This window comes from Clytia hemisphaerica, unplaced genomic scaffold (assembly GCF_902728285.1).
Source record: "Clytia hemisphaerica strain Z4C2 unplaced genomic scaffold, Clytia hemisphaerica genome assembly, whole genome shotgun sequence".
NCBI classification, from domain to species: Eukaryota; Metazoa; Cnidaria; class Hydrozoa; order Leptothecata; family Clytiidae; genus Clytia; species Clytia hemisphaerica.
The window spans coordinates 1,041,967-1,066,891 of record NW_027104200.1 but is presented as its reverse complement, the minus strand read 5'-3'; the positions used below and the strand labels follow the sequence as shown (position 1 = coordinate 1,066,891).

Sequence of the window (24,925 nt, the reverse complement as noted above, 5' to 3'; positions counted from 1 at the left end):
CTTTACAATATGAAGACCAAGACTGGGGTTCCTTCATTATCAGTGAGGTTTAGTCAGCTTGAGGGTTAAAATAAAAGACTGAAATGCCTTTGTAGGGGCGCCAAGTTGATCTTTAAACATCTATGTTCCTTCCTATATGGGAAGGATCTTTGTAGTGCACCAATAGAGGGTAAGAGCTATTTTTAACAGGGTCTGCAGATTACACACTATAAGTATTTGTGAGCAATTGATTTCCATCAAGCCCCGTTGACGTAAACGGTTTGGCCTTGGGCGAAATTGCTTGGAGGTTCGAACCGAGGTAAAAGAGTTGTTAAAACAGCAAAGACAGATTTTAGTTTAAAAAAAGCACTTAGAAAATAGTTGGAAACACTTATAACTCAAGAGTCGGTTAATCAAGGGTGCTTGTTGGTTCGAACCGAGATAGAAGAGTTGTTAAAACAGCAAAGACAGATTTTAGTTTAAAAAAAGCACTTAGAAAATAGTTGGAAACACTTATAACTCAAACTTCGGGGTAGAAGATAAGAGCGTTGAAAATAGGAGGAAAAAAGGAGAACTTTCACCCTGGATGATGATATTGTTTTTCAAACATTAAATACAGCAACGTCTCCATAAGTCAAAAGACCAGGGGACGAGGAAACTGTTCTCTAGTTTAACAGGCTGAATAAACCTGTAGAAATGATACACATTCAAGCCTGAGGGATTTCAGATTATAGAAATTTGAGCGAAAAATCTACCTTAAAGTGCATTTTCTTGAAAATTTTGACCATTTTCAGGCAAAATATGGTCACATATTTGAGATTTTACACCCTTAGAGTGCAATTCTTCTCATCTTTGCTCATTTCGACCCTTGCAGTGCACTTTGGGAAGCTTTGAAAATATACCCTTAAGGGCCGCACGTATGGTAGGTCATTTACCTTGAGTGTCCCCCCCCCCGGGTAGAAATGATATAACTTGGGTGTCGAGTCTTTTGGGAAAAGCATCGATAAACTTGGCCCATTCTGTGAAGTTGTGCTCTCAAACTCTCACAAGTTAAACAGAACTCTTTCTTTAAAAACTTAAATTTTAAGTCTGCAAACCTCCCACTAAAGCCTTCTTCAGCTGTTTTTGATGAAAGCTGAAATAAGTCTGTCACGTTTTTCGTAATACTTGTGTTTTGACTGTAGACATATGACCTTATTAGGGAAAATATGACCCGAAGGAGGTTAGCTGACGTCAAAGGTTAAGCCTCTGTACTCTAACAACAAGTCTCGTTCAAAATTTTAGAGCGCTATTACAAAATTTATAGAGATTTCAGACTCTTTATTTAATTTAAAAGACATTCTTTCCGAAAATTCTAACCACGAATTAACGTATTAAATTTAACGTTCTACATTCAAATGAATAATTTAAGCCATATTCAGATTTTACTCGGAATATTTTCTAACAAGATAATTCGTTTAAGTTGACCCAAAAAAACATTGGTTTAGTCTGAAGTGAAAATAAACTCTGGATCAAAATAAAGCTTAAAATAGTCACGTAGTCAACCATAAATCATGTGAGCAACTCGTGACAATTCAATTTTGATCAAAAGTGAAGTAAAGTGGACGCTCTCTAGTTCGATTTTTATGGGGAATCGGATTTTCATCGAATAATGGAGCGTATCGAATAGTAGAACGTCGTTTATGAGAAGTTTTTGTTGGTGACGACTTTCAATAAATATCGAATAATTGAGCGTATCGAATAGTAGAACACCGAATTAGAGAGCGTCAACTGTATTCCTAAGAGCGTACAGCTCTTAGCCGTAAAAAGAGCCGAAGAAATTTCAAATTGCCGTAGAGGTACTACGCTACGTTATAACGTGGGATAAACTCTAGTACAGAGTAGTAAAGTACTTGTCTATGTACTAGCGGACTGTGTCGCTGGTTGTTAACGATGCTGCTACTTTTGAAAGATCAGTTGGGATCCCTTACAGTGAGTTCGTCTGACAATTCCTGCATTAATACTACGCATGCGTAATTTGTCGTTCTTTTAAAACACATGTAGTTAATTCCCGTGATAAACAAATAGGAATGAATCCGTAGGGGTGTTACAGTCACTTACGGTCGGGGTTGTGGATGGTAAAATTTGTCGTTCTTTATGAAATTTGTTGTTCTTTTTGTCTATTTTTAGTTTATATGCGGGATTTGTTAGATAAACTTATGTGATATAAAGTTTTCCTTAAAAACGCATAAAATATTTGCTTTCTATAACTAGCTAAACCAAGAAAGATGAGCACAGAAAACGAGGTCCGCTGTAGACTATGCTATAGTCTAAGACGAATTCGAAAAATAAAGAATAACCTCAAACACGCAAATTAGCAGTCGGGTGGAAATTTTGTCCGCGCGGGCGAAAAATAGTCAGGGCTCAATGTCGTAAACACAGACTCTATTTTCCGCCACGCAACATATTACGTTTTATAATATACAACTATGTTATATCGTAATATCATAATAATATATTACACGGACAATAGAATCGTCTAGGTCCGCTGTTAACAAAACCCGTTGCCAGAGCAATCGACAACATAAAAATCGAAAAGATCGGATTCACCTAACCGGTTTCTTGTCGTCCGGATTTCGAGCTAAAGATAGTATAAAGCCTTGCAGGATATCATATCTTTTAAAAGAACCGAAGAAATTTCAAAATTCGTTGCCGTAGAGGTACTACGCTACATTATAACATCAAACCGGTTTCTTGTCGCCAGGATTTTTTCCAAGGCAACATGAAAACAGCTTTTCCGGATTGCATAGAGGATTAGCTTTCTAAAGTCGAAGTCACTTGCAAAGTTAATAGATAAATAACGACAAGACCATTAGCTTGAATTTCTTAAACAAAACGCTCACGAGAGCTAGTTTGACATAAAATAAACTTCCGTGTCCAATAAGATCCAAAATTTTAATCATGCGAGAGCCACGCCTAATTAGTCAATCGACCACAGTTGTGAGGAGTTATACTTAAGTTTGTCTCTTAATAATCTGCACTGCAGCTTTGCATATTATTAGACATGATTTTGAGAGACACCTTAAATATTCTCAATCACAGTTCCAATGGTGGAAAAATCAAATTTAACATTTAAATTTCTAAGCCTTGAAAGATTGTGTTTTGCCTTAATTTGAATGGAGGCCAAGGCTGCATTAATTCTTGTCATTTTGTCTTCAAAAATTTATCTGTACATGAATCTTCTAATATTTTTTCAGAGCTCAGTGGTGACATGCCACACGTGTCCCATTCAAAAAATGAATACTTTAATCGAATTAACTTTCACGAGATTAAATTTCGCGATTTCGCGAATTTTTAGCTTTGCATATTATTGGACATGATTTTGAGAGACACCTTAAATATTCTTAATCACAGTTCCAATGGTGAAAAAATCAAATTTAACATTTAAATTTTTAAGCCTTGAAAGATTGTGTTTTGCCTTAATCGAATTAACTTTCACGAGATTAAATTTCTCGATTTCGCGAATTTTACCAATTTCGCTAAAATAAAACTCGCGAAAACGCATGAGATTCCTGACTCGCGAAATTAAATCCAACACAAAATTTTTAAAACCGCATTTTCGGCAAAAATTTCGCGACTTTTTTTCGCTCGTAAAATTTAATCTGATTAAAGTACAGTGGAATCTCTAAAATCCGGTCTAAAATTCACGGGGAATACAAATTTGTTCGAGTTAAGTAAGGAGATTGGGAGTTATGGAATAATATTTATAAAGCATTGTTAACTAAAGGAACCATAAAACTTGTTCGAGTTAAGGAGACATTCGAGACTCTTCTGTATTTAAGAATTTAATGAAAAATGATCAAGATTAAAACCCAAATGGAGAATTCAAGAGGGTGGATCAAAAAGAAAAGTTAAGGTCGATTCTATGCTTTGCCTTATGTCATCTACATGTTTATCACTTAGTACACACTCTGTGCGAATTGTCTGTTTGATAAAAAATCCCCGTACGGAGACCTCTGCGATGAAGTATGATTTTAAAACAGCAACACTTCTCTCACCGTCTCCCCTCTCTCACCAACACTATTGAGTGTGGCTGGTTTGAAAAATCTCAAATGAGAAAAGACAATGACAACAAACCCTCTACGGCAATGAATTTTGAAATAAGCCGTAGATACTGGGTTTGTGTACAGACAATATGCCCTCGGAAACAAACTTGATGTATTCATTGTAAAGGAGCTTTAGATAAGAACGCCATGCCAATAAATACATGATGTAAAACTCTTATAAAACTCTTATAAAACACCTGATTAAAAGCCAATTTTAGTTGCTTTTCAATTAACTTATCTATAACGTTCTTCAATTGATTTTTAATGATTCTTTTGTCTCGTTTGAACTCATCAAAGTCATGCTAATCACCAGTGGTAAAGCTCTACAAGGAAACATAACTGGACAGATATTAAAATTTGAAGTATTAATAACATCCAGGAGTAATTGAAAATATCCTGAGATTATTGACGAATATCAAAAGGAGCTTTATTGGGCTTTTCCAGAAAAAAAACCGTATACCCCCGTTAAGGAGGTTCATCCCTCTGTGGCCTGCTGTGGCTGGGAATGCTGTAACCCCCTGAAATTCCAGGCAATTTCAGGTTTAAACTCCTCTGAAATTCTGAATTTTAGTAGCATTTAAAAAGCTACCCCCATGGAATTCCAGTTATTATTGACAGATTTTTGTATCTCCCTATGGAATTCCGCTACATATCAAACCTTACCCCCTTGGAACGGAAATGGAACTCCTCGACAGGGGGTATACGGGTTTTTTCTGGAAATACCCATTTTATTGAAAGCTTATAGCTAAAATAAGATCTCGAGATTAAGTTGTTGACTTTTGGTAATGGATTGAGCATAACTGCTCAGTGTCGTCAATATGACAGTCCAAGGTGCTTCCATTGGAGTTTAAATCCCTTAAGTGACTAGAATCGGAAATCTTGACTGGGAAAGGAAGACCCCTACAGTTGACAGTTCATCGAATAAGGGAGCGTTGTTTATGAGAGTTTCTTGTTGACGGGGACTTTAAATTTCATCGAATAAGGGAGCCTATCGAATAGTAGAACGTCGAGTTAGAGAACGTAAACTGTACTTCCCATCTGAAACGCGCACGACATACGTGGTTTTCACGTAAACGCAACAGCGAAAGTAAATCAACCAGATTTTGAAAAATATACCACGTGAGGAGGAAGAAGATGAAGTCACAAGAAATGGTGCCGGTTTTGGTGCTCGTGGTGCAGGCGTCACTGGCATAGTCGAACTCCTTCGACTTGGTAATAGTCGAAATCAAGCAGGAAAAGCAAGAGCAAAACCACCAAAATTAGCAAGACCGAACCCATGGAAAGCTTGGGAAGAAGCTCCATTTGTTTCTATAATCACCAGATTTCGAGCAAAAACTAGGACCAAAAGTTGCATTCCCAACAGATGTGAAAGGATGTGTGAAAATCTTTTTGACTGACGAGCTGATGGATCATATCAAAGAGCAAACAAATCTTTATGCTGAACAATGCAAAAATGACCAGCCCCAAAGCAAGAGAAATAGCAGATGGCGTCCAGTCACCAGTGACAAACTGATGAAACACTTGCCTCTAAGCATCTTGATTGGTATTCACGGGTTACCAGGAATCCAAGATAATTGGAATCAAGGAGGACTTTTTCATGACCCACTTTTCCAGGCTTCAATGGGGAGAAATCGCTACCAACTTCTACTCAAATACCTGCATTTCAACGATAACTCGAAGTACAATTCAAAAGATATCAATAGTGACAAACTTTACAAAGTTAGACCATTATTGGACTATCTTGTTAGTAAATTCCAAGAAGTCTACTACCCCACCCAAGAGATGACCCAGCTGGCACACAACGTTGTTTCAACGTCCATTTAACGTTATATGGCCGTTGGGAACATTAAATGGACGTTGAAACAACGTTATGTACCAGCTGGGGAATATTGATGAACAGCTATTGAAATTTAAAGGAAGATTACATTGTAAACAATATATTCTGAAGAAGCGGTCTAGATCTGGAGTTAAATTTCCTACTCTGTGCGACAAAACAGGGTACGTGTACAACACAACCATTCACACAGGCAAATCTACTGCGGGTGTTGCTAATTCTGATGTCGGAAAGTCTGGAGCAGTTGCAATGCAAATGATAGAACCCATCCTCAACAAAGGGCACCGGCTCTACAGAACAATTTAAGAACAATGTTGAGACTGGAATTAATAAATTTCAAGCAATTTAGGGGGCAAAGTAGTAAAACTTGGGTATAAAGCCTGAATGACTCAATTTCACCCTATAAATAAGAACATGATAAGAGCAATTCAAGGCTCAGAGTACCAAAAAATAAGCACAGCCGAGCCTCATCAAAAACTTACATGTTCTTATAAAAAACGTGTATGCTGTCATCAATTAATGAAACTTTGGTTGATGATGACAAAGCAGAGAAAAGGTTGATTATTTAAACCGCAATGAACGTCAATGGGCAAAACAATGGTTTGCTTCATCAATAAATTTGATGATCTTACGCATGTCAAAAATCAATATGGCTTCCGTTATTTCACGATGGCTTCCTTCTTTTTGATTTCCCCCGTCATAAAAAATTAGGTAGGAATACCTTCTTAAACAAATCTTTCCCTTAATAAGACACGTTTCTTGCGTCAGTGAAAAATTAAGCCATGGCTTTTTGGGAAGTTCGACATTGAAAAAAATAAGCAAAAAATAATGAGAGAGTCAAATTGTAGTTTATACAATATATATATGTATAGTTGGAATGGACTTTAATGTTACTATATTACGCAGAAATTATAAAGAACTCTAGTCTACATTTTGAAGGATCTTTGAGTGGACTCGCGATGAAAAGCCGTGATCCTTTAATAACTTTGCAATATCTAGATCGCTGTTTTTAACGATAAATTCACGGAAATTTTTCTGACTTTCCTTAAAAACCATACCAAAGCATGATTTATTGGATTGTTTTGCTGAATTCGTAAATTATCCTCCTGATGCTTCCTGCAAATGCTATCGAAACTCGTGGAATTTGCTTTAGGAAGCCAATTGCCAAAAGCTTAATTGCTTAGAAAATGATCAAAAATCGAACCTAAATTAACTTTAATTCTCTCTTTACGTCAATGTGATAGACCGTAGATCCAATTTTGATAATTTGAAGTAAATAAGGCACAAAGACAAAATAATGAATATGAATGGGAACTGTGATAAGACTGAAAATATACGTGAAGTTCTAAGAGGAAATTTTGCACATGATAAAACAGACAACAGACTAGCAGTTGAATATAAGGCTGAAAAGGATATCAGGAAAAGTGTTTGCTTTAAACCGCCTAGTTTTTTCATGAATCGATTCGCATTCCAAAATAGGATGGTACGGTATGTGTAGCTTTTTCAATATCGAAAATGATCGAGCGCAGCTAAACTTGTGACCAGCATGGGTTTACAAACATTTAGTTAGGTAAAACGGTAAACAGCAGAAACATCAAAATATAAAAAACTTTACAGCTAGAATATCAGGGTAATTTCCAGTTTTATTTTCTCATGTACTTCCATTTTTTTAGGATTTTCAGCTCCAAAAATATGGCATGGGATTTAAAAACGACTTTCCTCCTTTCTGTTTTCCATGATAAAAAATAACAAAACACAATACATTATCCTTTTAAAGACATCATTGATCATAAAAGGTCATCAAAATCACAACACATTTAAAAACAAATTTCCGGGATGAACAATTTTCATCTTTCTTTCTTTCTTTTACTCCGGAAAAGCCTTAGATTTGTTAAACCATGCCGGGTATTAGACAAAACCAGACGAGCTTGCCAAAAGTTTGTTGTACGTAGAAACTTAATAGCGACTTTAATAGTTTTGTTTGACGTAAACGAGAATTGTGAAAGGTTGCCTCACCCACTTATGAAGTTTCTGTGAATGAGTTGTACACTTTTACCGTAATTTCCCAAAAAAAATTTCCCAAAAACAGATCTTTAAGCTTAAATTTTCGGATAATTCAAAACATCGAGGTTCATTGCTTTTAAAACAGATCCTTTTGACATACCCTTAATTGGAGTAGGAATAGGAACAGCAAACCTAGGTTGGCAGTTGAGCTATATGGAAAAGTTCATTCAAAGAGGATTTCACCTTAGGGACTGAATACAGTAATTCCTACATCCACTCCACTAAAGAATCCCTAATATAAAGCACTAAAAAATATGGTTTGCTTAAAGATTACACCTAGAAGAACTCCTGACATTTCAATTTCCTGACAAGTTAATTCATATTTCAGATAAATAGTGGTAATAATTAGCGGAGTCGTTAATTTTTCACGGAAAGTCATAAAGAAAGACGGTACCCTTTGATCTTTTAATTTGGAAACAATCCAAACAAAACGCAGTGTTTAAACACACCAAATTATTTAGCGGATCATTCAATTAATTTATTTTCAAAAGTTATCAAACGCATTTAATGCTAAAACGGCAAGAATCTGTCTCATCGGGTTTAAAATGTTAAACATCTATGCTACAGGTTTGCCAACTGAAAATTCCAGCTTTTTAGTCTCAAAAGTCACATTTTTTCCAGATTTTTTTACCTGAAAATGCCAAAAATTTCCAGACATTTTGGCTAAGTACCCATTATATACCAGACACTTTAATCATTAGGAAGGTTTTCAGTTTTTTTATTAACGGCCATTTAAAAGGACAGATTGTTGAATACAACGAAATGAGAAATATCAGAATGAACATGTAAAGATTTTATTGCGAGCGAAGCGAACGGAATTTTTGGAGATTTCAAATATCAGGAAAAAAATTTCCTATCGTTGGAAAGTTTACTAGAATCATGCAGGACTATTTCCTTTAAATTCCATATTATTTTGCAGACAAACATGCCAGTTCCAAACTTTTTCCAGACTTTCCAGACGTTTACCTAATTCCAGACATTTATGGTAGTCGTAGCAACTCTTAAACTATAGCGGACAGTTGAAATGGATACGATCGACGGATTAATTATCGTGGGTTTATTTTCACCGATCAGCCTCTTTTTCATCAAATTTTCATTTTCCTAGGGGTTTTTGACAAATTTCATATTTTTAATTTTTGCGAGGGTTGAATTACGCTTGAAGTGCAAGAATTCGCAAAAATCGTGAAATTTATTCCAACAGATAGCTGATATATCGATTCGCTATTCAGCTTATAGTTGAAAATCGGTAAATCACTTGAAACTGTCTGACGAATCATCCTTAAAATATAAGTCTAGACAGACAATACACACTTTTTTATTTATAAGAACAATTTTATAAGAACACCAGCCTCAGATTTATGTCCTCAATAGCTTGTTTGGAACGATAGAAATTCAAGAATCCCAGGCTCAGGCAAAATTTCCAGGTTCTTATAAAAAAAACAAGCGTGTTTCCAAACTTTCCAAATTTCCAAGGAAAAATTTAGGTGGGCAGAACAAGCAAGGTGAAGGTATCTTGAATACCAAAACAACGTCATTCACTTGGTAACCATAGCAACATAGAAATCTATTTGGCATAATTTACTTCATTGCACTACAGTTAAGTCAATAAACGCGTTTTTAAAACCATTAGACGTATTAAAACTGTAATTGTCTCTTTATCTCTTTAAATTTTTAAAATGATGAATGCTCAATTAGAGGAGGCCCACTTGACAACGCTTGTCATGAAATGGAATCATACACAAATAGATTCTATTGCTTGCACTGATCTCGAAATGCTTAACTGGATAGGGCCTCAAATATGGCGGAAGTGTGTCAGCTTTTAAGAAGGCTATTGCTTTTTGATTTGGTTGACAACTACGGGATTTGTTTGTTTTGAAAATCTAGTGAAAGGATATCGCACAGTTAGCTCTAAAAACGGATATACATTCCAATTCAAACACAATACCTATCTACTATGTCGAAAAGTACGATATCTGTGACTTTTTGGCAAGGAGCAATAACAAGCGATTCAATTAAAAGTTAATTTAAGCCCTCATTATAAATTCTAATGACGCATTGCAGCCGCCACCTAGATAGCTTTGGATTTTTATAAAATCTCATAAATTAAATCGAATTCAAAACAGAGATGAAAATCGGTGAAGCTCAAACGTTTCCTGTTTGCTAAGATATCAATAATACCAATAGATTTTGTAATAAGGAAAAAAGTTCTTATAAGGGCCCTCAATGAATGGATAATGAAGGATAACCCCCGGGGGGGGGGCCTAGGTAAAATTGGTACGGGACGTGCCGCTGGTTAGGGACCCTTTTTTAGGCTTTAAAGATATCTGACAGGGTTCCCAATTAACTGATTTTCAAAATGTTAATCTGACAGGGTCGATTATTAGTTATTTTGGACAATTTTCAGGGTGAAAAATTAGAAATGTTTTTAATTTTTCGTCTACTTTTAGTCATTTTTACCAATTTTTTACTGCAGATAAGGTTATTCGGTTAAAATTCACTTTGAAAATTTTGAACTTGAATTTAAAAGTGCATCATCTTATCAGTCATTGATATTCTCGTATTTTTATGGCTGGGGATTTCAATTCTTTTGTTTTCAAGTCAGAAAATTCACCGGGGATGGGAAAAATAGCATAATATTTTGCAGTGAGGATTGGTTTATTTGATTATTTTCAGTGGGGATAAAAATTGGTGTATAATTTTCCACCGGGGACGATATTTTGGCCGATCTTTTCAGTGGAAAGGGGTCCCAGTGGGTCTGTGAGAAGGGGGTTTGACGAGATTCAAAAAGGTCTATTGTTGGTACTGATCGACTGGTTAAAAACTATTCGTTCCCAGCTGGCACACAACGTTGTTTCAACGTTCATCTAATGTTATATGGACGTTGTGAACGTTAAATAAACGTTTAAACAACGTTGTGTGCCAGCTGGTTGACAAGTAGAGGCCTAAGCTCTTCTCTGGTGTTATTGTTTTAGCCTCTCGCACCATCGCATAAATTCCCAAAAGTGAAAGACTTGGACACTTTTACTTCAATAGTTGAATTGAATTTAGGTTCTGAATTCATGACACTCTACCGGGATGTTTTATACGGAAGCACCCAAAATACCCCAGGTGTTTTTCACTAGGATTATGATTACCTTAGTGGAAGAAATTTTCGCGGGAAAAAATCTCTGTGGAAATTAATTTTGCGGTTGACAGCTCAAACTTTGGAAGTTTCGCGGAAGTTAATTTCGCGGTTGAGAGAGCTTTTTGTTTATAAAGTGCCCTATTTTGCCCTAAAAAGACCAATTTTAGAGGTATGATTTTTTAAATCCTAAGAATATTCGTGTTTCGCGAATTTTTCAAAAACCGCAAAATTAAATTCCTCGAAAATCTGCTCCGCAAAAATTTCTTTTCTTAAGGTACGATGAATATCATAAATTAAATGATATTGCACTTAACAAAAAATGAATAGCCGTAAATCATTTTTTTATTAATTTTATTCTTATTGTGAGTAGTAATTAATGAGACAATTATTTGGGCTTGACACAGGTAATGGGTGTAAGCATTTTACGATTTCCCAAATTATTGGTTTGAAAACCACAAAATTGTATTTCAAATTAGCGCGATTTCCCAAATCAAAATTATGTCTATTTAAGCACCATGGGTGATTCAAATGAAGATATTTTTGGGTAATTAATAATATAGATGATATAAGATCGGGTGGTGCGGTGTATTTTTCCCAACCTTTTTTAATACTTCCTGCTAATTTGAGAAAAAAAAATATTACGAAACAAGATTGAGATAGTGTGCGATTTCCCGCCGCTAATGGCTATTTAGATTTGCTGCCATGGTGGCAAAAATATAATAAAAAAATGTCCTCCTCCTCGACATGGATATATTAACAATATTTTCGGTGTTTTGATGGTTTCTCCTAATCAAATCGATCTGTGCGAATGTGTATTTTATCAACAAAGTTTGTGAATTGAAATTTCTAAACCAATGAAATTAGAGAGATAGAGAGAGAAGCGGACCCTCCGATATAATCGGACCAGGCCTTATCCCGGGATAGTTTCTACCCCTAGATAGGGAAATCACAGCGCTTACCAGACGTTGTACTCTGTGGTCGCGACACATCAGATCCATGCTGTATCGATGATGAAACTCACACAGTACAGGAGAACCAATGAAATTGAGAGCATAGAAATGAGAAAGTTATAAGTTTGAACCAGTCATGTAAACTGTCGAACGTGCTGTCCGTACTGGCTCAACTTCAGTATCTTTTAAATTACTCGTAGACCCAGTTGTAAACATCAATTGAAAATTTTTGATATTATAAGACCATTTTTGAAGTCTCCAGCCTATCCCAAAGTTTTTAGCCTCGTTTTGGCGAAAAACTCGTGACCATGCCCCTAAAAATCCCAAGGAGCCAGTGTGCTAAATTTTTAGCAAAATCCGACCATTTTTTGAGGTCTCCAGACTGCCTCAAAGCTTTAGGCCCAAAAAATCAAAATTTTCAAAAAATAATTTCAATCAAATCGGACCATTTTTGAAGTCTCGTTTTGGCGAAAAACTCGTGATTACGCCACTAAAAATCAACACCTCTAGATATTCACCCAAGGAACAAGTGAGCAAAGAGCTCGCTTCATTGGACCCCAATCTCTACCTATTGGTTGTGCCCAGCTGGTACACATTGTTGTTTCAACGTTTATCTGACGTTCACAACATCCATATAACGTTAGATGAACGTTGAGAACACCCCCTTCTAATAGACCTGATAGGATTTTTTCAGCCAGTGGGGAGAAAAATAATGGGGTGAAACTTGATGGGGATTTCATATCTTTATAGCTGGGGATTTCAATTCTTTTGTTTTTCAAGTCAGAAAATTCAGTGGGGATGTGAAAAATAACATAATATTTTGCAGAAGGGATTGTTTTTTTTGATTATTTTCAGTGGGGACGAAAATTGGAGTATAATTTTCCACCGGGGATGATATTTCGGCCAATTTTTCCAGTGGGGTCCCAGTGGGTATGTGAGAAAGGGGTGTTTGAAACAACGCTGTGTGCTAACTGGTTCGTTTTGGAGATAATAAAATATTGCATGTGTAAAAGATTATGGTGATAGGATATTGCACTTTTTCTGCAAAAGTAGTCAGCAGTATTAGGAGAGATCGTTAAGGAAATGATTTGTACCTGATTTTCCGCTGTAATAGAATTAATCAATACTTCCGATGACACCCAGATAATATCAAAACAAGCACCTGTTAAATTGATGATATGCACCATTGCAATGTCTTCTGACATTACATCACGGACCCAACAGCTGATTGGTTGTAAGTGACGTAAAATCATTCAATACGTCATTTTTAACCAATCAGCTGTTGGGTCCCTGGAAGACATTGCAATGGTGCATATCACGAATTGAAAGAATAGCCGAGGAAAGAATACAAGACCTTAAAGTTTTTTGAAAGTAAAACACGTTTTTATAAGAGCCAGATTGGAGGAGGCTCTTGTGATACTTGACTTTCACTACTGTAGTTAGTGAAACACAAGAAAAAAAGTGCGTGTCCCATGGCTTCTTTTTTTGTTTCATGGGACAAAAAGTGATAAAAAAAAACAAAAGACAAGCTGATTTTGTCCCTGGGACAATGGAGCCGCATTTTCAAGGTATATTTCTAGCAAAAAAATCAGATTTTGGCGAGATAGAATTAAAACTTTTTATAAGAACAGACTATGTAAGACAACAAGGCCTCGATGGTCAAAATATTAAGAACATTTTTAAGGCTTTGTGGACTTTAAAACACCCGATTTCTTAAGAAAATGGACAAAAATACTTACAAAGTGGACAAAAATACTCACAAAATGGCGAAATAAGAAAATGCTAAGAACATTTTATGCTTAAAACTGAAAAAGTTAAGAACATCCGAATGCTTCAAAAAATTTGGATGTTCTTATGAAAAAAAACACGCACTTTATTTGGCACGTGGAGTTAAAAAAAACTTCATGAAGTGAAAAAGCAATACACGTGTACTGCTAGTGTAAATGCGTTAATGAAGCAATCAATATAGGCAGCCTTATTTCCGATTTTACCTTATATGGTGATCAAGAAATTTTCATATTTACATGTGAGGCTTACGCACGCTGAAAGCATTATTTCCGATTTCGAAATTTCTTTTATTCTTCTCAAAACGGATTTTCGGATTTCTTTGATGGTGAATGAGTAGGCCCAACTTCCTTTTATAAGAATGGTAAAAATGATAATTTTTGCGGACGCTTTGACCTCATTGCTTTACCACAAATTGGTCTCTACCGAAATTTCAATAATATTCTAAAAACAAGCACTTCTAAAATGCAAGAAAAGAGTTACATCAACTGTATGTAGATTACTTCCATAACCTAAAAATCAATGACTCTCTTAATTACTTGAAGGCCCTTAATTCGGAAAGATAAGTTAGTAAGTGATGCATCTTGCAGCTCTTAGGGAGTCCTGGAATAAGAGAGATTAACATTATTTCTACTTACACTTGACGAGGAAGAAAGAATATTGACCAAAAGTGCTATTACACCTACCAGTGCCGTAGCAGCTGGGAGGGGGGGGGGCAAGGGGGCTATGCCCCCCCAATAATTTTTTCAAAAATGGTTATTTTGCAAAATGCAAAGTTTTTTTCTTTTTTAATTTGTCATAATTGTCAAGCATTTTTTGATTTGAGTGCATTTTCAAGCAATCTAGAACTCTAATTTTCAAAATCCCCCCCCCTCGGGCCAAATCATGGTTGGCTCACTAAACTTCAGCCCCCCCCCCCAATATGAAAATGCTTCCTGCGGCACTGTACTCTCACCACTTACACGACCTAAGCCACTCATTTGAACCCTGATTTACAAGAAGAAATTGCCTCCGACTGAATAGTACCCAGTAACGGAATTATGTAATGATACACCTGTATGTAGAATTTCATTTTATTTCAATTTTCTCGTTCGTATAGAAAATAAGCTTTTCGAAAATTTCACGCGATGGTAATCGCGTGAGATAAATTCGCAGTTGAATTGCCATGACTAAAGTAGAGTTAAGTGCAAAATTTGCTATATATCCTATCAACTAGTAAATGTTTAACTTAAATCTTTTACAAAACTATATTTGCTCAGGTTTGAGGGCCGATTCGTTCAGTCAAATTGTAGTCATTTAAAATATCATCTAATATTGACAAACAAAGAAATAATTAGTTGATACTTTATGAATTAAATCAATATCAAAAAGGTCAACAAAACCATATTTCACAATCCAAACCCATATTTGACCGTGTAGGAGAGCCCTATCATCAAATTTGCCCAAAAAATACAAATTCGCCAGTATTCGCACACCTCCCTCATAAGTTTTACACCATAAGAAAAATCCAGAAAATTCAAAATCAAGTAACCATGGCCTTTCTTACTATAAAAACTTAAGGTTAATTTGATCGAAGATCAAGTTTAGAGAATTCGACCATGATTCACTATAAATGAGAAGCGGCCAGTTAGATTAAAGCAATTGAAATATCGCTTTTAAAGTGAAAAAGGAACCTCGCAATTGGTACTGGACACCTTCTTCGACGTTCGGGCTTCGAGGAAAAAGAAGAATGCTACACTTGAACATCTGGGTGATACTTATTGTTAGCAATGCTTTGGTCAATTGCGAATGGAACCAGTTGATGGAGTGTAAGAAATTTCGGAAAATCGGAAGCACCTTTCTACGATTAAGTCTATATGACAACTATAATTTCCCATATGGTATTTTTACCACAGGCGGATTTAAGACAGTAACGGGTTTATGTATTTGCACTTTTGAGGACGGTAGAGTGACTGAAGTGATTTGGAATAACCCGCAGTTCTGACCCGCATTATCGAGGACGGTAAAAGTGCTCATTTACCGTCGTCCTCAGCTGGTTAGGATCTATAAAAATTAGAACCTTACCGTCTCCATCGCTGAAAAACACACATACATAAACTCGGTAGTAGAGCAAGTACGTCGGAAACATGCGAAGGGGTGCAACGCTCGTTAATTGACAATGAAATAACAATTACAAATCTTTTCCCTGATAAGTTCGACGGGGTCTAAAACCGCCTATGTTTACTGACACGTAACTTAGTTTAAACTTCGCATATGACGTTACATGGAAGTTACGTGTCAGTAAAAATACGCGAAATTTCGGGATCCCCGCAGATTCTAATACTTTGCATATGACACGTATTAACTAAAGGCGCCATGCCTTCAAAAAAGGGCTAAGAAAGGTTTCCAGTACAACGCTATACTGTGATCTTACACTAGAAGATTCTTCCGGTATTAAAGAACTGCCTTTTGTAAATTTACAATAAAATTTACAGACAATAACTTTTACATCTCGTTCGATATAATTTCATAACTTTCTTTTCTTCCCAATTGCCAGCTTCTGAATACTTTGAGGGAGATATTGAACTTAATGCTACACAACAAGCCATTTTGAATGCACCCGCTGGAAGCGGTTACGCTTTAACCAAACGAGGCATTTACACCCATTGGCCGTTCAACAAACCAATCGCCTACCATATCGATGATGTATACGAGAAGAGTCAATACCGTGAGTTAAAAACCTTGATTTTTAAACCTTTGAGAATTTTTTTATGTCGCGATATTTCGATTTAAATGATGCTATAAAATTGAAATTTCGACAATCGAAAGTAATTCGTAAGATCTCAGGTCCACCACATATGTTTGTTGGGTATACATTTCACCCTGACTAAAAAAGCTAATATCGAGACCGGAGTGTTCTAAGAATTAGAGAAAGGTTCGAATGATTTGAAGCTAACATCATCTTTGTGTCTATCCGTAGAGACTAAAAGAGAGTAAACTTTTGTCATCTTAGACCGAGTCAAACTTGAAAACGCTCTTAAAGATTACGAAGCACAGACATGTCTTCGATTTGTCAAAAGGACCAACGAGAGACAATACATCAACTTTGGTTCAGGGAGAGGGTAATGTATCTCTATTTTGCTGGGCCAAAAAAATCAAGTGTATTGATTATCATAAATAATGTATGTTGCTCGGTAAATATAATATTAGCACTTTAATAAAGTGAGATAGGGACGTGATTATGGCGCGCCAAAAGGCTTTTTAATATTTTTTCAAAAGAGAAACGAAAAAATAAAAATAAAAATATTAACTTTTTTTATAATATCAACTTTTTTTATAATACTAAATTTTTTTTATAATACCAACTTTCACTTTTATAATACCAACTTTCATTTTTATAATATCAACTTTTTTTTATAATACCACGCTTTTGTATCTACTCTTTTGGGGACGGCGGAGTGAAAGGAATGTTTTATGTCTTGTAATAACGGCTAAATCCGTTTTTCAACGGGCCAAAGTAACATCCCTATTTACCATACTGGCTTGAAAGTCAATGTATAATTGGAACAGATGTGTATTGGACTCTTCCAACAAATATTTTTACATGGGGGTTGAGGATATATTGGATATTTTGTCCGGAAATCTGCAGAATTTGTCTTGTTTTAGGGGCAAACTGGCTCTGATTAGGGGTAATTTTGAATGTCTGAGGGGGTTTACCAATGCTTGTCCGGGGAATGAGATTCGTTGTCCAGGGGGGTAAAAATTCACAATGTCCGGGAGGTAAATTTCCAAATAATTTTAAATCCTCCATCAAATCCTCCAAATTTTTTCTGGAAGAGCCCATTTTAAGCTCTCGTAAAATTCCGTTTTTTATCAATATCTATAATTCCATCGAAGGAAGTTAGTTAAGTTAAAGAAAAAGAATATTGATTCTTCATAACAGGTGCAGTTCTATGGTTGGAATGCAGGCTAATGGAAACTTTATACGGCTGGCAAGAGGATGTTTCAGTCATGGAACGCTTCTCCACGAAATTGCCCATTCTTTAGGTCAGTAAATTTTAACATACCCTTTTCTTCGAAAAACCCTAAATTGGGCAATCGAAACGTCGCGATATTTGCAAGAAAAAAATAGATTACGCTATTTTGTTCCAGAAATGTGTTTCATTATCCAGTTTTTCATATAACGTATATCTAATAATGACAGACCTGGAATGACGCTTTTCTTAATCTTCAGGAATATGGCACGAACAAAACCGTCCGGACAGAGACCTTTATATCAAAGTGAGGCCAGAAAATATGGCTTGTTGTGAGTATCGTATATAGTACTTTCAGTGCGTTATCCCATTGCATGAATAAATTACAACGGTTTGTGCGGACCTTTCATGGTGTGTTTTTTCAAGGAAACCGAATTTCATTGTAAGGGTATAAATTACTATAACAAAACAAAGAAAAGTTGATAGAAGTAAGATCGCCCCAAAAGACAAAGCCTATTGCACTGTAAGGTTATACAATATTTGAAAAACTGCACTGTAAAGAGTGTGTTTTAAGTGAAAAAACACTGCACTGTAAGGGTAATCATTTTGGGCTGAGAATACACTCTCAACGGGAATTTTGTGAGATGCATTCATCCTAGACATTGACAGCCTTGGATTTGCCACTTCTTTTAGGTTCTTATCAATTCCGTAAAATGCACGCTTCACACATTGACAGCCTCGGGTTTCCGTACGATTTGGAAAGTATGATGCATTATTCGTCACGTGCTTTTGGGAATGGAAAAGGTAGGTTTTTCCATTGAGTTTCAAGCCCGAAGGGCTAGAGGCGAGACTCCTGGATGGGAAATGAAACCACTTCTTTCCCATTCAGAACGCTCGCGCATAGTTTTTACACAAACGCCAGATTTAAACTAAAATCTATCGCTAGATTTCAAAAAATGTAGTCCTCCAAAACAAAGGAACCGCTAGATACAATCCGTCCTCATGATTAAGGCGCGTTCTATGCGCGTTTTGGATGGGAAATAAGTGGCTTCAATTTGCCTGAGAGGAGTTAAAGTTTTGCCTCTAGCCTTTCGGGCTTGAAACTCAATGGGTTTTCCATCGCGCTGCTATGAATTCGCATTTTCACCTTTTTACCTTTTTTAGACATTCGACTTTTTTGACATTTTTGAGAAGGTGTGCGCGAATTTCCTTGGGGTCTACTCCTCGCCATCATCTAACCATTTTATCCATTGCATTTTTAAGGACCCACAATCGAGCCTTTGGACAAGACAAAGTCCATCGGTCAAAGAAGAGGTTTTTCAAGAATTGATGTCATGCAAATCAACGCAATGTATTGCAAGGATTGTAAGCTGTGTTTCATTTAAAATTTTAAGTTTATCCTCCTTTGTCTGTCAAATAAAAGAACTAACAAACCGACAAAAATGCAGTTTTTGAAATACAAAAAACATTAGTATTATAATCAGTCATCGTTTTCAACAGCTCCAAATACAGACTGATTCGTAGACCTCTATACTTCATAAGGAATTCTTTTTCTTTGGTGGACAAGCAAAAGCCTATACCACGCCACCTCTTCTGAAATACGATGACTTGGAGAGAGTCACTAAAACTTCTTGTTAACCGGTTACTTTTTCAAAGCAGGCTTCGCGGCTTTTTGCGCAATGCAATTGGTTCTTTTCGCATGACGACGGGCCTACACTGCCCAGAGTTGCCCGTCGTTAGGAAAATTCATTGTGACGTCACTTTTTCAAAGGAAAATGAACAATGCGTTGACATCATTTCTCTCATTTTTGTTTCTGACGTCAGAAAATAAAACAATTTTCATCTCTTTTCCCTTGTTTTTTTCGCTTTATTTCGCTATTTTTCCTGGATAAAGCACTAAAAATTAATCGAAGCTCAAGGAAACGGTTAACAAATACAATAATGACCGGTTTTTTCGGGCTGTACTGAAAATATTGCCCTCGGTCAACGCAACAACCTCGCAAGCTCGGTCGTTATTTGACCTCGGGCAATATTTCTCAATACAACCCTCATTAACCGGTCATTATTGTATTATTATCAGACAATCAATAATGATTTAAGACTTTCAAAAACATAACTTAAGACTTTAACATTTTTAGCACCAAACACACCACCACCAACAGACCCGCCCACACAACCATCTACCGCCCCTACATCCGCCCCACAAGGAAAAGTCTTAAAACACGCCTCAAGTAACATGTGTTTAGCTCTCGACCGAAATAACGAATTGATCTTCTCGTCGAATTGTCAGACAAGATTTAAAATCTCAGAAGGTAAATTTTCATTTTTTTTTACATTTCTCAGTTATCAACAATCTGGTAATATACACAGCTCCAGGCTTTTAGACCTTACTCGAGTTGGAGTTTTACGCTCGCAACGAAGGAAGATATGACGTAGCCTACAAATCCGGTGCTTCTTTTGATTTTTGGCTTCGATCGTAGAAAGCATGGGTCTCCCTTTAAAAAATTACCCACCGTTTAATTTATTTTAAGAAGCACCTGAAAAAGACCACATGCGTTTGTGTATGGTTTATTTTTTCAAAATACAGAAATACACAGTTGAGCCTCTCATATTCGATCGTGAAGGATCTGCAAGAATTCTTTTTGAATTCTAGAAAGATTTGGATTACAGAAAGTATGTAGACGCCTTTCCAACTGAGGGGACTAATGTTTTACAGTTGACTCTCTCTAATTCGATCTTCAAGGAACCAAAAGTTTTATTCGAATTAGAGGAAGATTCGGATTAAAGGGAGAAATTTTGACCACTTTCCAGACTGAGGTAACCAATATTTTAGTTGGAAATACAAAAAGATTTGAATAATAGAGATTTGAAGTAGACATAATTCATTACAGTTTGAAATACTTAGAGTTAACGGTATTGCAAATCTACAGTTGGCCCTCAAAACGTCGATCAAATTTAAAATGTCTCTCAAATCTAGAGGAAAAGAGGTTTTACAAAAATTTTTGTAATTTTTGTTTCTCTACTTTATTTCCCAACAGTTCTTAATTTCAAAATTTTCAATTTCAACAATATTTTTCAATCGCTTAAAGATAGGTAGCTTTTTTCTAATGGCCCCCAAAACGGAGGTTTGCAATTTTAGCGATTTCTCGAGATATCTTTAAGATAATAATACAAAATTTTGACCATACAGTAGTTTGGAAATGTGATTTAGAGGGTTTCCGGCATAAATTTGTTTGATAAAATTTTTACAGTATACCCCTGGTTGTCGAAACGCAGGTTTGGGGCCCCCAAAACGGAGGTGCAGTTAAAATCAAATTATTAAGCCCAGTGATAATAGGGGGAAAAACTATGAACATATTTGTGTTTACCCTTAAATTCACGACTCGATAGATATAAAATTTATGATTTTTATGAAATATTTCAAGATTTTCGATATTGCAAATTCCAAACTGAAACTTTAGAAATTTTCAAAATGACTAAGTCTAAAGTCACAGATGTATCTGCATTTTCTGAACGGCATTAGGTGTAGAAAGTTTCCTATACCCCATTTTCATAACTTATTTTCAATATCCAAGGAGCTAGAGTGAGTTATATGCAATTTTTATCTAATTTTGGTGTTAAAATATTTCCTTCAGACGCAAATATGTTATTTTGAATCTGTCTCATACCATCAAAAACATGCTCATTTTTTAGTATAACCATCATTCTTTCAAAATAAACAAAAATCGTTTAATTCTGATAAATCTACAAGTCAAAATCCTTATTTTAGTGACAACCTCCGTTTTGGGGGCCATATAGTAGTCTTTAAAGCGGTTCCGTACACATAACTATTCCATGGATATTATATGAACCTTAAAAGATCATAAAATTTTTACCATAGGAAAATTTTGGCACCCAAAAGGCTGGTTATGCGCCGAACCCCTGAGCCGACAATCTGAGTCTCCAATCCGCTTTAAAGTGAACTGCAAAGAAGGATTCTCGAAAGTGAATCAAGGTGGAAGAAACTTTGTCATTCGTCATAAAGGAACTGGAAAATGTATTCACCCTAACCGAGGATCTTCAAACCCTTCTGAGGGAACCAAAGCTATCATCTTTCATCAATGTAATGCTGGTTCGAGAATTCAGTTTGTGGAAGCATAAATTTTAAGTTTTTTAAATTATATGAAATAACATCTCAAACATCAAAATACTCTGTCTTCGATTTATAGTCTCGAAAAACAACGTTCGATTTTGAGTTTTTCACTTATTCATTGTTTTGTCAGAAAAACGGGATGACCATTTTCCTAATGCATCCTTTTTGGGATTTCTTTTCCTCCATCAGCTATTCAATTTAGATTTTTGGTCCTAGATAACTGGCCTATCCAAGTAAAATATTTACTTTATCCATTTATAACATTAAAAGGCATAACATCATTTAACGTAACTCCTACCATTTGTTTCCACATCATCTTAAGACAAAAGAAAGAACCCCCCTCCCTGGCCGAGCGAACACAAATTTTGAGAAATTCTATTGTTTTCTGCTTTGTCAGTATAAAAGGTGCGTCTTTTCTATATCATATAAGAAAGATTATATTATAGCTAACTATTTTAGTTTGCAGGGTTAAACTTTTTAATGATGAAACCTGGGAGATTTAGCAGACCAAGATAATAGACGATATCAGCTTTCCGAATTCTCCCCGAATGCTTACCAATGATGCATTGCGCGGTAAGTCAATATCGTCCGTGAATTTTTTTGCGCAATGCATCATGGGTAATCATTCGGGGAGAATTCGGAAAGCCGATATCGTCTATTGTTGATATCGCTGAAATGAAAACAAAATACTGAAGAGATTCTCGTAAAATATTTATAACGCCAAATCGTTTTATTGAATCTTGATCATAGAAAACTGTTCTTAGCTTTAAACTATAGATTAGTATGAACGTATTACTTATTTTTCAATCATGAATGGGATTTTCTTATTCATCTTAAAAAATATGCAAAAATTTGGGTACAGAACTTTATTATTCAAAGTTTCTTTCAATAACAAACTTCAATGCGACATGAAATGGAAGCTTCGAGTTGGAATAATCGTAAGCAATTCGATTTAATAAACTCTCTAAGACTAGCAAAGAATGGCTAAAGGAAAAACCTTTTTTATGATCGCTTTCATTATCACCGGATTTTATGTAAGTCAAACAGAATTTCACTTTAAAATCGAAGCGTGGACAACCAAACCAGCGCAAACACACAGAAAAGGAACAAAATCAACTTTACCATACCTCATCTTGCTATACACGCCTTACTTTGGTGGCAACTGGGAAAGCAAATATCCGACAGGTATCAGTACGACAGATTGTAACGTACGAAAGCAATGCGAGTTCACTACCCAACACGAACGCATACATTCTAGCGACATTGTTCTTTTTCACGGTAACGATTTATTAGCACCTCAAGATATGCAGAAAATACCACGAAATCCACAACAAATCTGGCTGTTCATGACACAAGAAAACCCTTTTACGGTTAATACTGGCAAATATAGACTTGGTGATTATAACAATCTTTTTAATTGGACTGCCACTTACTATCACAAGTCCGAAATCATCACACCATATTATGACGTCATTGAACGAAAACATCAAATCGAGGCTATACTGATTGAAAAAGAGGTTGGAAGTAAGAGTAACTTAGTTTTTTCTGTGATGAGTAATTGTGTGAAATTTCGTATCGATTTCGTAAACAGCTTAAAACGTTATTTGGAAGTTGATTTGTACGGTAAGTGTAAGAATAAAGTGAACCCGGGGCTATCCCACTGTGAACGCAATACAAAGGAATGCTTTAAACTACAAGCTAAATACAAATTCTTTCTCGCTGTTGAGAACTTCTATTGTACGGATTATGTTACGGAGAAATTTTATGAAGAATCGCTTTGGAAAGGATTGGTTCCCATAATGATAAATGGCGGGAAATTGAGAAATAGACGTATTGCTCCACCACACAGTTATATAAATGTTTTGGATTTTAAAAGCGCGAAAGAGCTCGCTGATTACATAAATTATTTGGATCGAAACCAGACAGCTTATCTAGAATATCATAAATGGAGGAGAGACTATGAAATCGTACCGCATAATTATAAATGTAATTTATGCAGGAGTATCAATAAGAAATTCAACAGAGTGAAACGTTGGCGCGCTAAAAATTTGGATGATTTCTGGAGCCCAAAAATGTGTAAAAGGTACGAAAACAAAGTATTTCAAAAGTATTTGATTTAAGGATGATACACACTTTCAAATATTACGAGCAAGTTTTGAATCGAGTATAATCCTGTAAAGGTAGGTGTAGAAGCTGGTTTCATAGCAAAATCTTGATCTTTAAGCGAAAAAGGATTAATTAATCGAATACAAGGATTAAATAATCGAATATAGGAGATCAAATAGTCCAAGCTATTCGACTAAGCGACGGCAGCTATTCGATTAAATAGTCGAATCATTAATCGAACTTCATAAACGAAAATCGATTATATTTTTGAAAAGATCCCTTAATGGGTCACAGGTGATAACCTAGTACTCTAATCACCCCATTATCGGCTACGTCGAAATCGTTTAATACCTCGAGTCTCGAGTAAAATCAAGGGAAGACTCTGTCACGCTTTTTATTTAATTAAAACCTGGAGTGTCTTTTCGACACTCAAGCTTAGGATTTGTAAATTACCACAGGTGATAATCCTATTACTCTAAACCAACCTACCTCTCCACTCGCTGTTAGATAAGATGCTCAAGACTCTGTTCTTACCAGAAGGCTATTCGAAACCGTCAATCAAATTCAGGCAGACAAAAATAATACATACATATCCAGTTTTAAAGTGAAAATTAATTTCTTACCTTTGCCATGATGCTTGTTTTGTACTCTATTATCGGCGCATATGCCTATGTTTCCATGGATACAACAATCAATTTGTGTGTGTTTGCAATAGGGTCTTCCAAGCAATTATGATAGATACCAGAACCATGATTTTACCATTTTAAATTTAAATTTTTGAAACATTTTTGTTTGAGCATCTAAAAATTAAGAATATTGTGAATAAGACGTACTTTATTATTATTGGGGTTATTACAAACTCGAGCCCAGTCTCTTCTTTTAACGCTCGCGAAATTGTATCACTATAGTGACA

General features: G+C 35.8%; 2 protein-coding genes across 2 annotated transcripts; both read left to right on the top strand.

Annotated features, from left to right (window-relative positions):
• Window positions 1–15,477: 15,477 nt before the first annotated feature.
• On the top strand, window positions 15,478–21,961 carry LOC136815255 (low choriolytic enzyme-like). Its single transcript, XM_067071697.1, has 9 exons — window positions 15,478–15,629; window positions 16,358–16,528; window positions 16,814–16,922; window positions 17,744–17,847; window positions 18,035–18,106; window positions 18,468–18,578; window positions 19,038–19,139; window positions 19,913–20,086; window positions 21,655–21,961. The coding sequence occupies exons 1-9, from the start codon at window positions 15,551–15,553 to the stop codon at window positions 21,912–21,914; spliced, it is 1,182 nt and encodes a 393-aa protein (XP_066927798.1). The 5' UTR covers window positions 15,478–15,550; the 3' UTR covers window positions 21,915–21,961.
• An 844-nt stretch (window positions 21,962–22,805) lies between these two features.
• LOC136815258 (glycoprotein 3-alpha-L-fucosyltransferase A-like) lies at window positions 22,806–24,103 on the top strand. The gene has a single exon (XM_067071702.1). It carries the CDS (start codon window positions 22,887–22,889, stop codon window positions 24,024–24,026), a length of 1,140 nt encoding a protein of 379 aa, XP_066927803.1. The 5' UTR covers window positions 22,806–22,886; the 3' UTR covers window positions 24,027–24,103.
• The last annotated feature ends 822 nt before the right edge of the window (window positions 24,104–24,925 follow it).

What these genes read in the sequence shown, in the direction of transcription:
- LOC136815255 (XM_067071697.1), top strand. Translation starts at nt 15,551, where the DNA reads ATGCTACACTTGAACATCTGGGTGATACTTATTGTTAGCAATGCTTTG. An exon ending in ATACGAGAAGAGTCAATACC is followed by an intron (nt 16,529 to 16,813) that starts GTGAGTTAAAAA and finishes TTGTCATCTTAG; the next exon opens with ACCGAGTCAAACTTGAAAAC. An exon ending in CGCAATGTATTGCAAGGATT is followed by an intron (nt 19,140 to 19,912) that starts GTAAGCTGTGTT and finishes TAACATTTTTAG; the next exon opens with CACCAAACACACCACCACCA.
- LOC136815258 (XM_067071702.1), top strand. Translation starts at nt 22,887, where the DNA reads ATGGCTAAAGGAAAAACCTTTTTTATGATCGCTTTCATTATCACCGGA.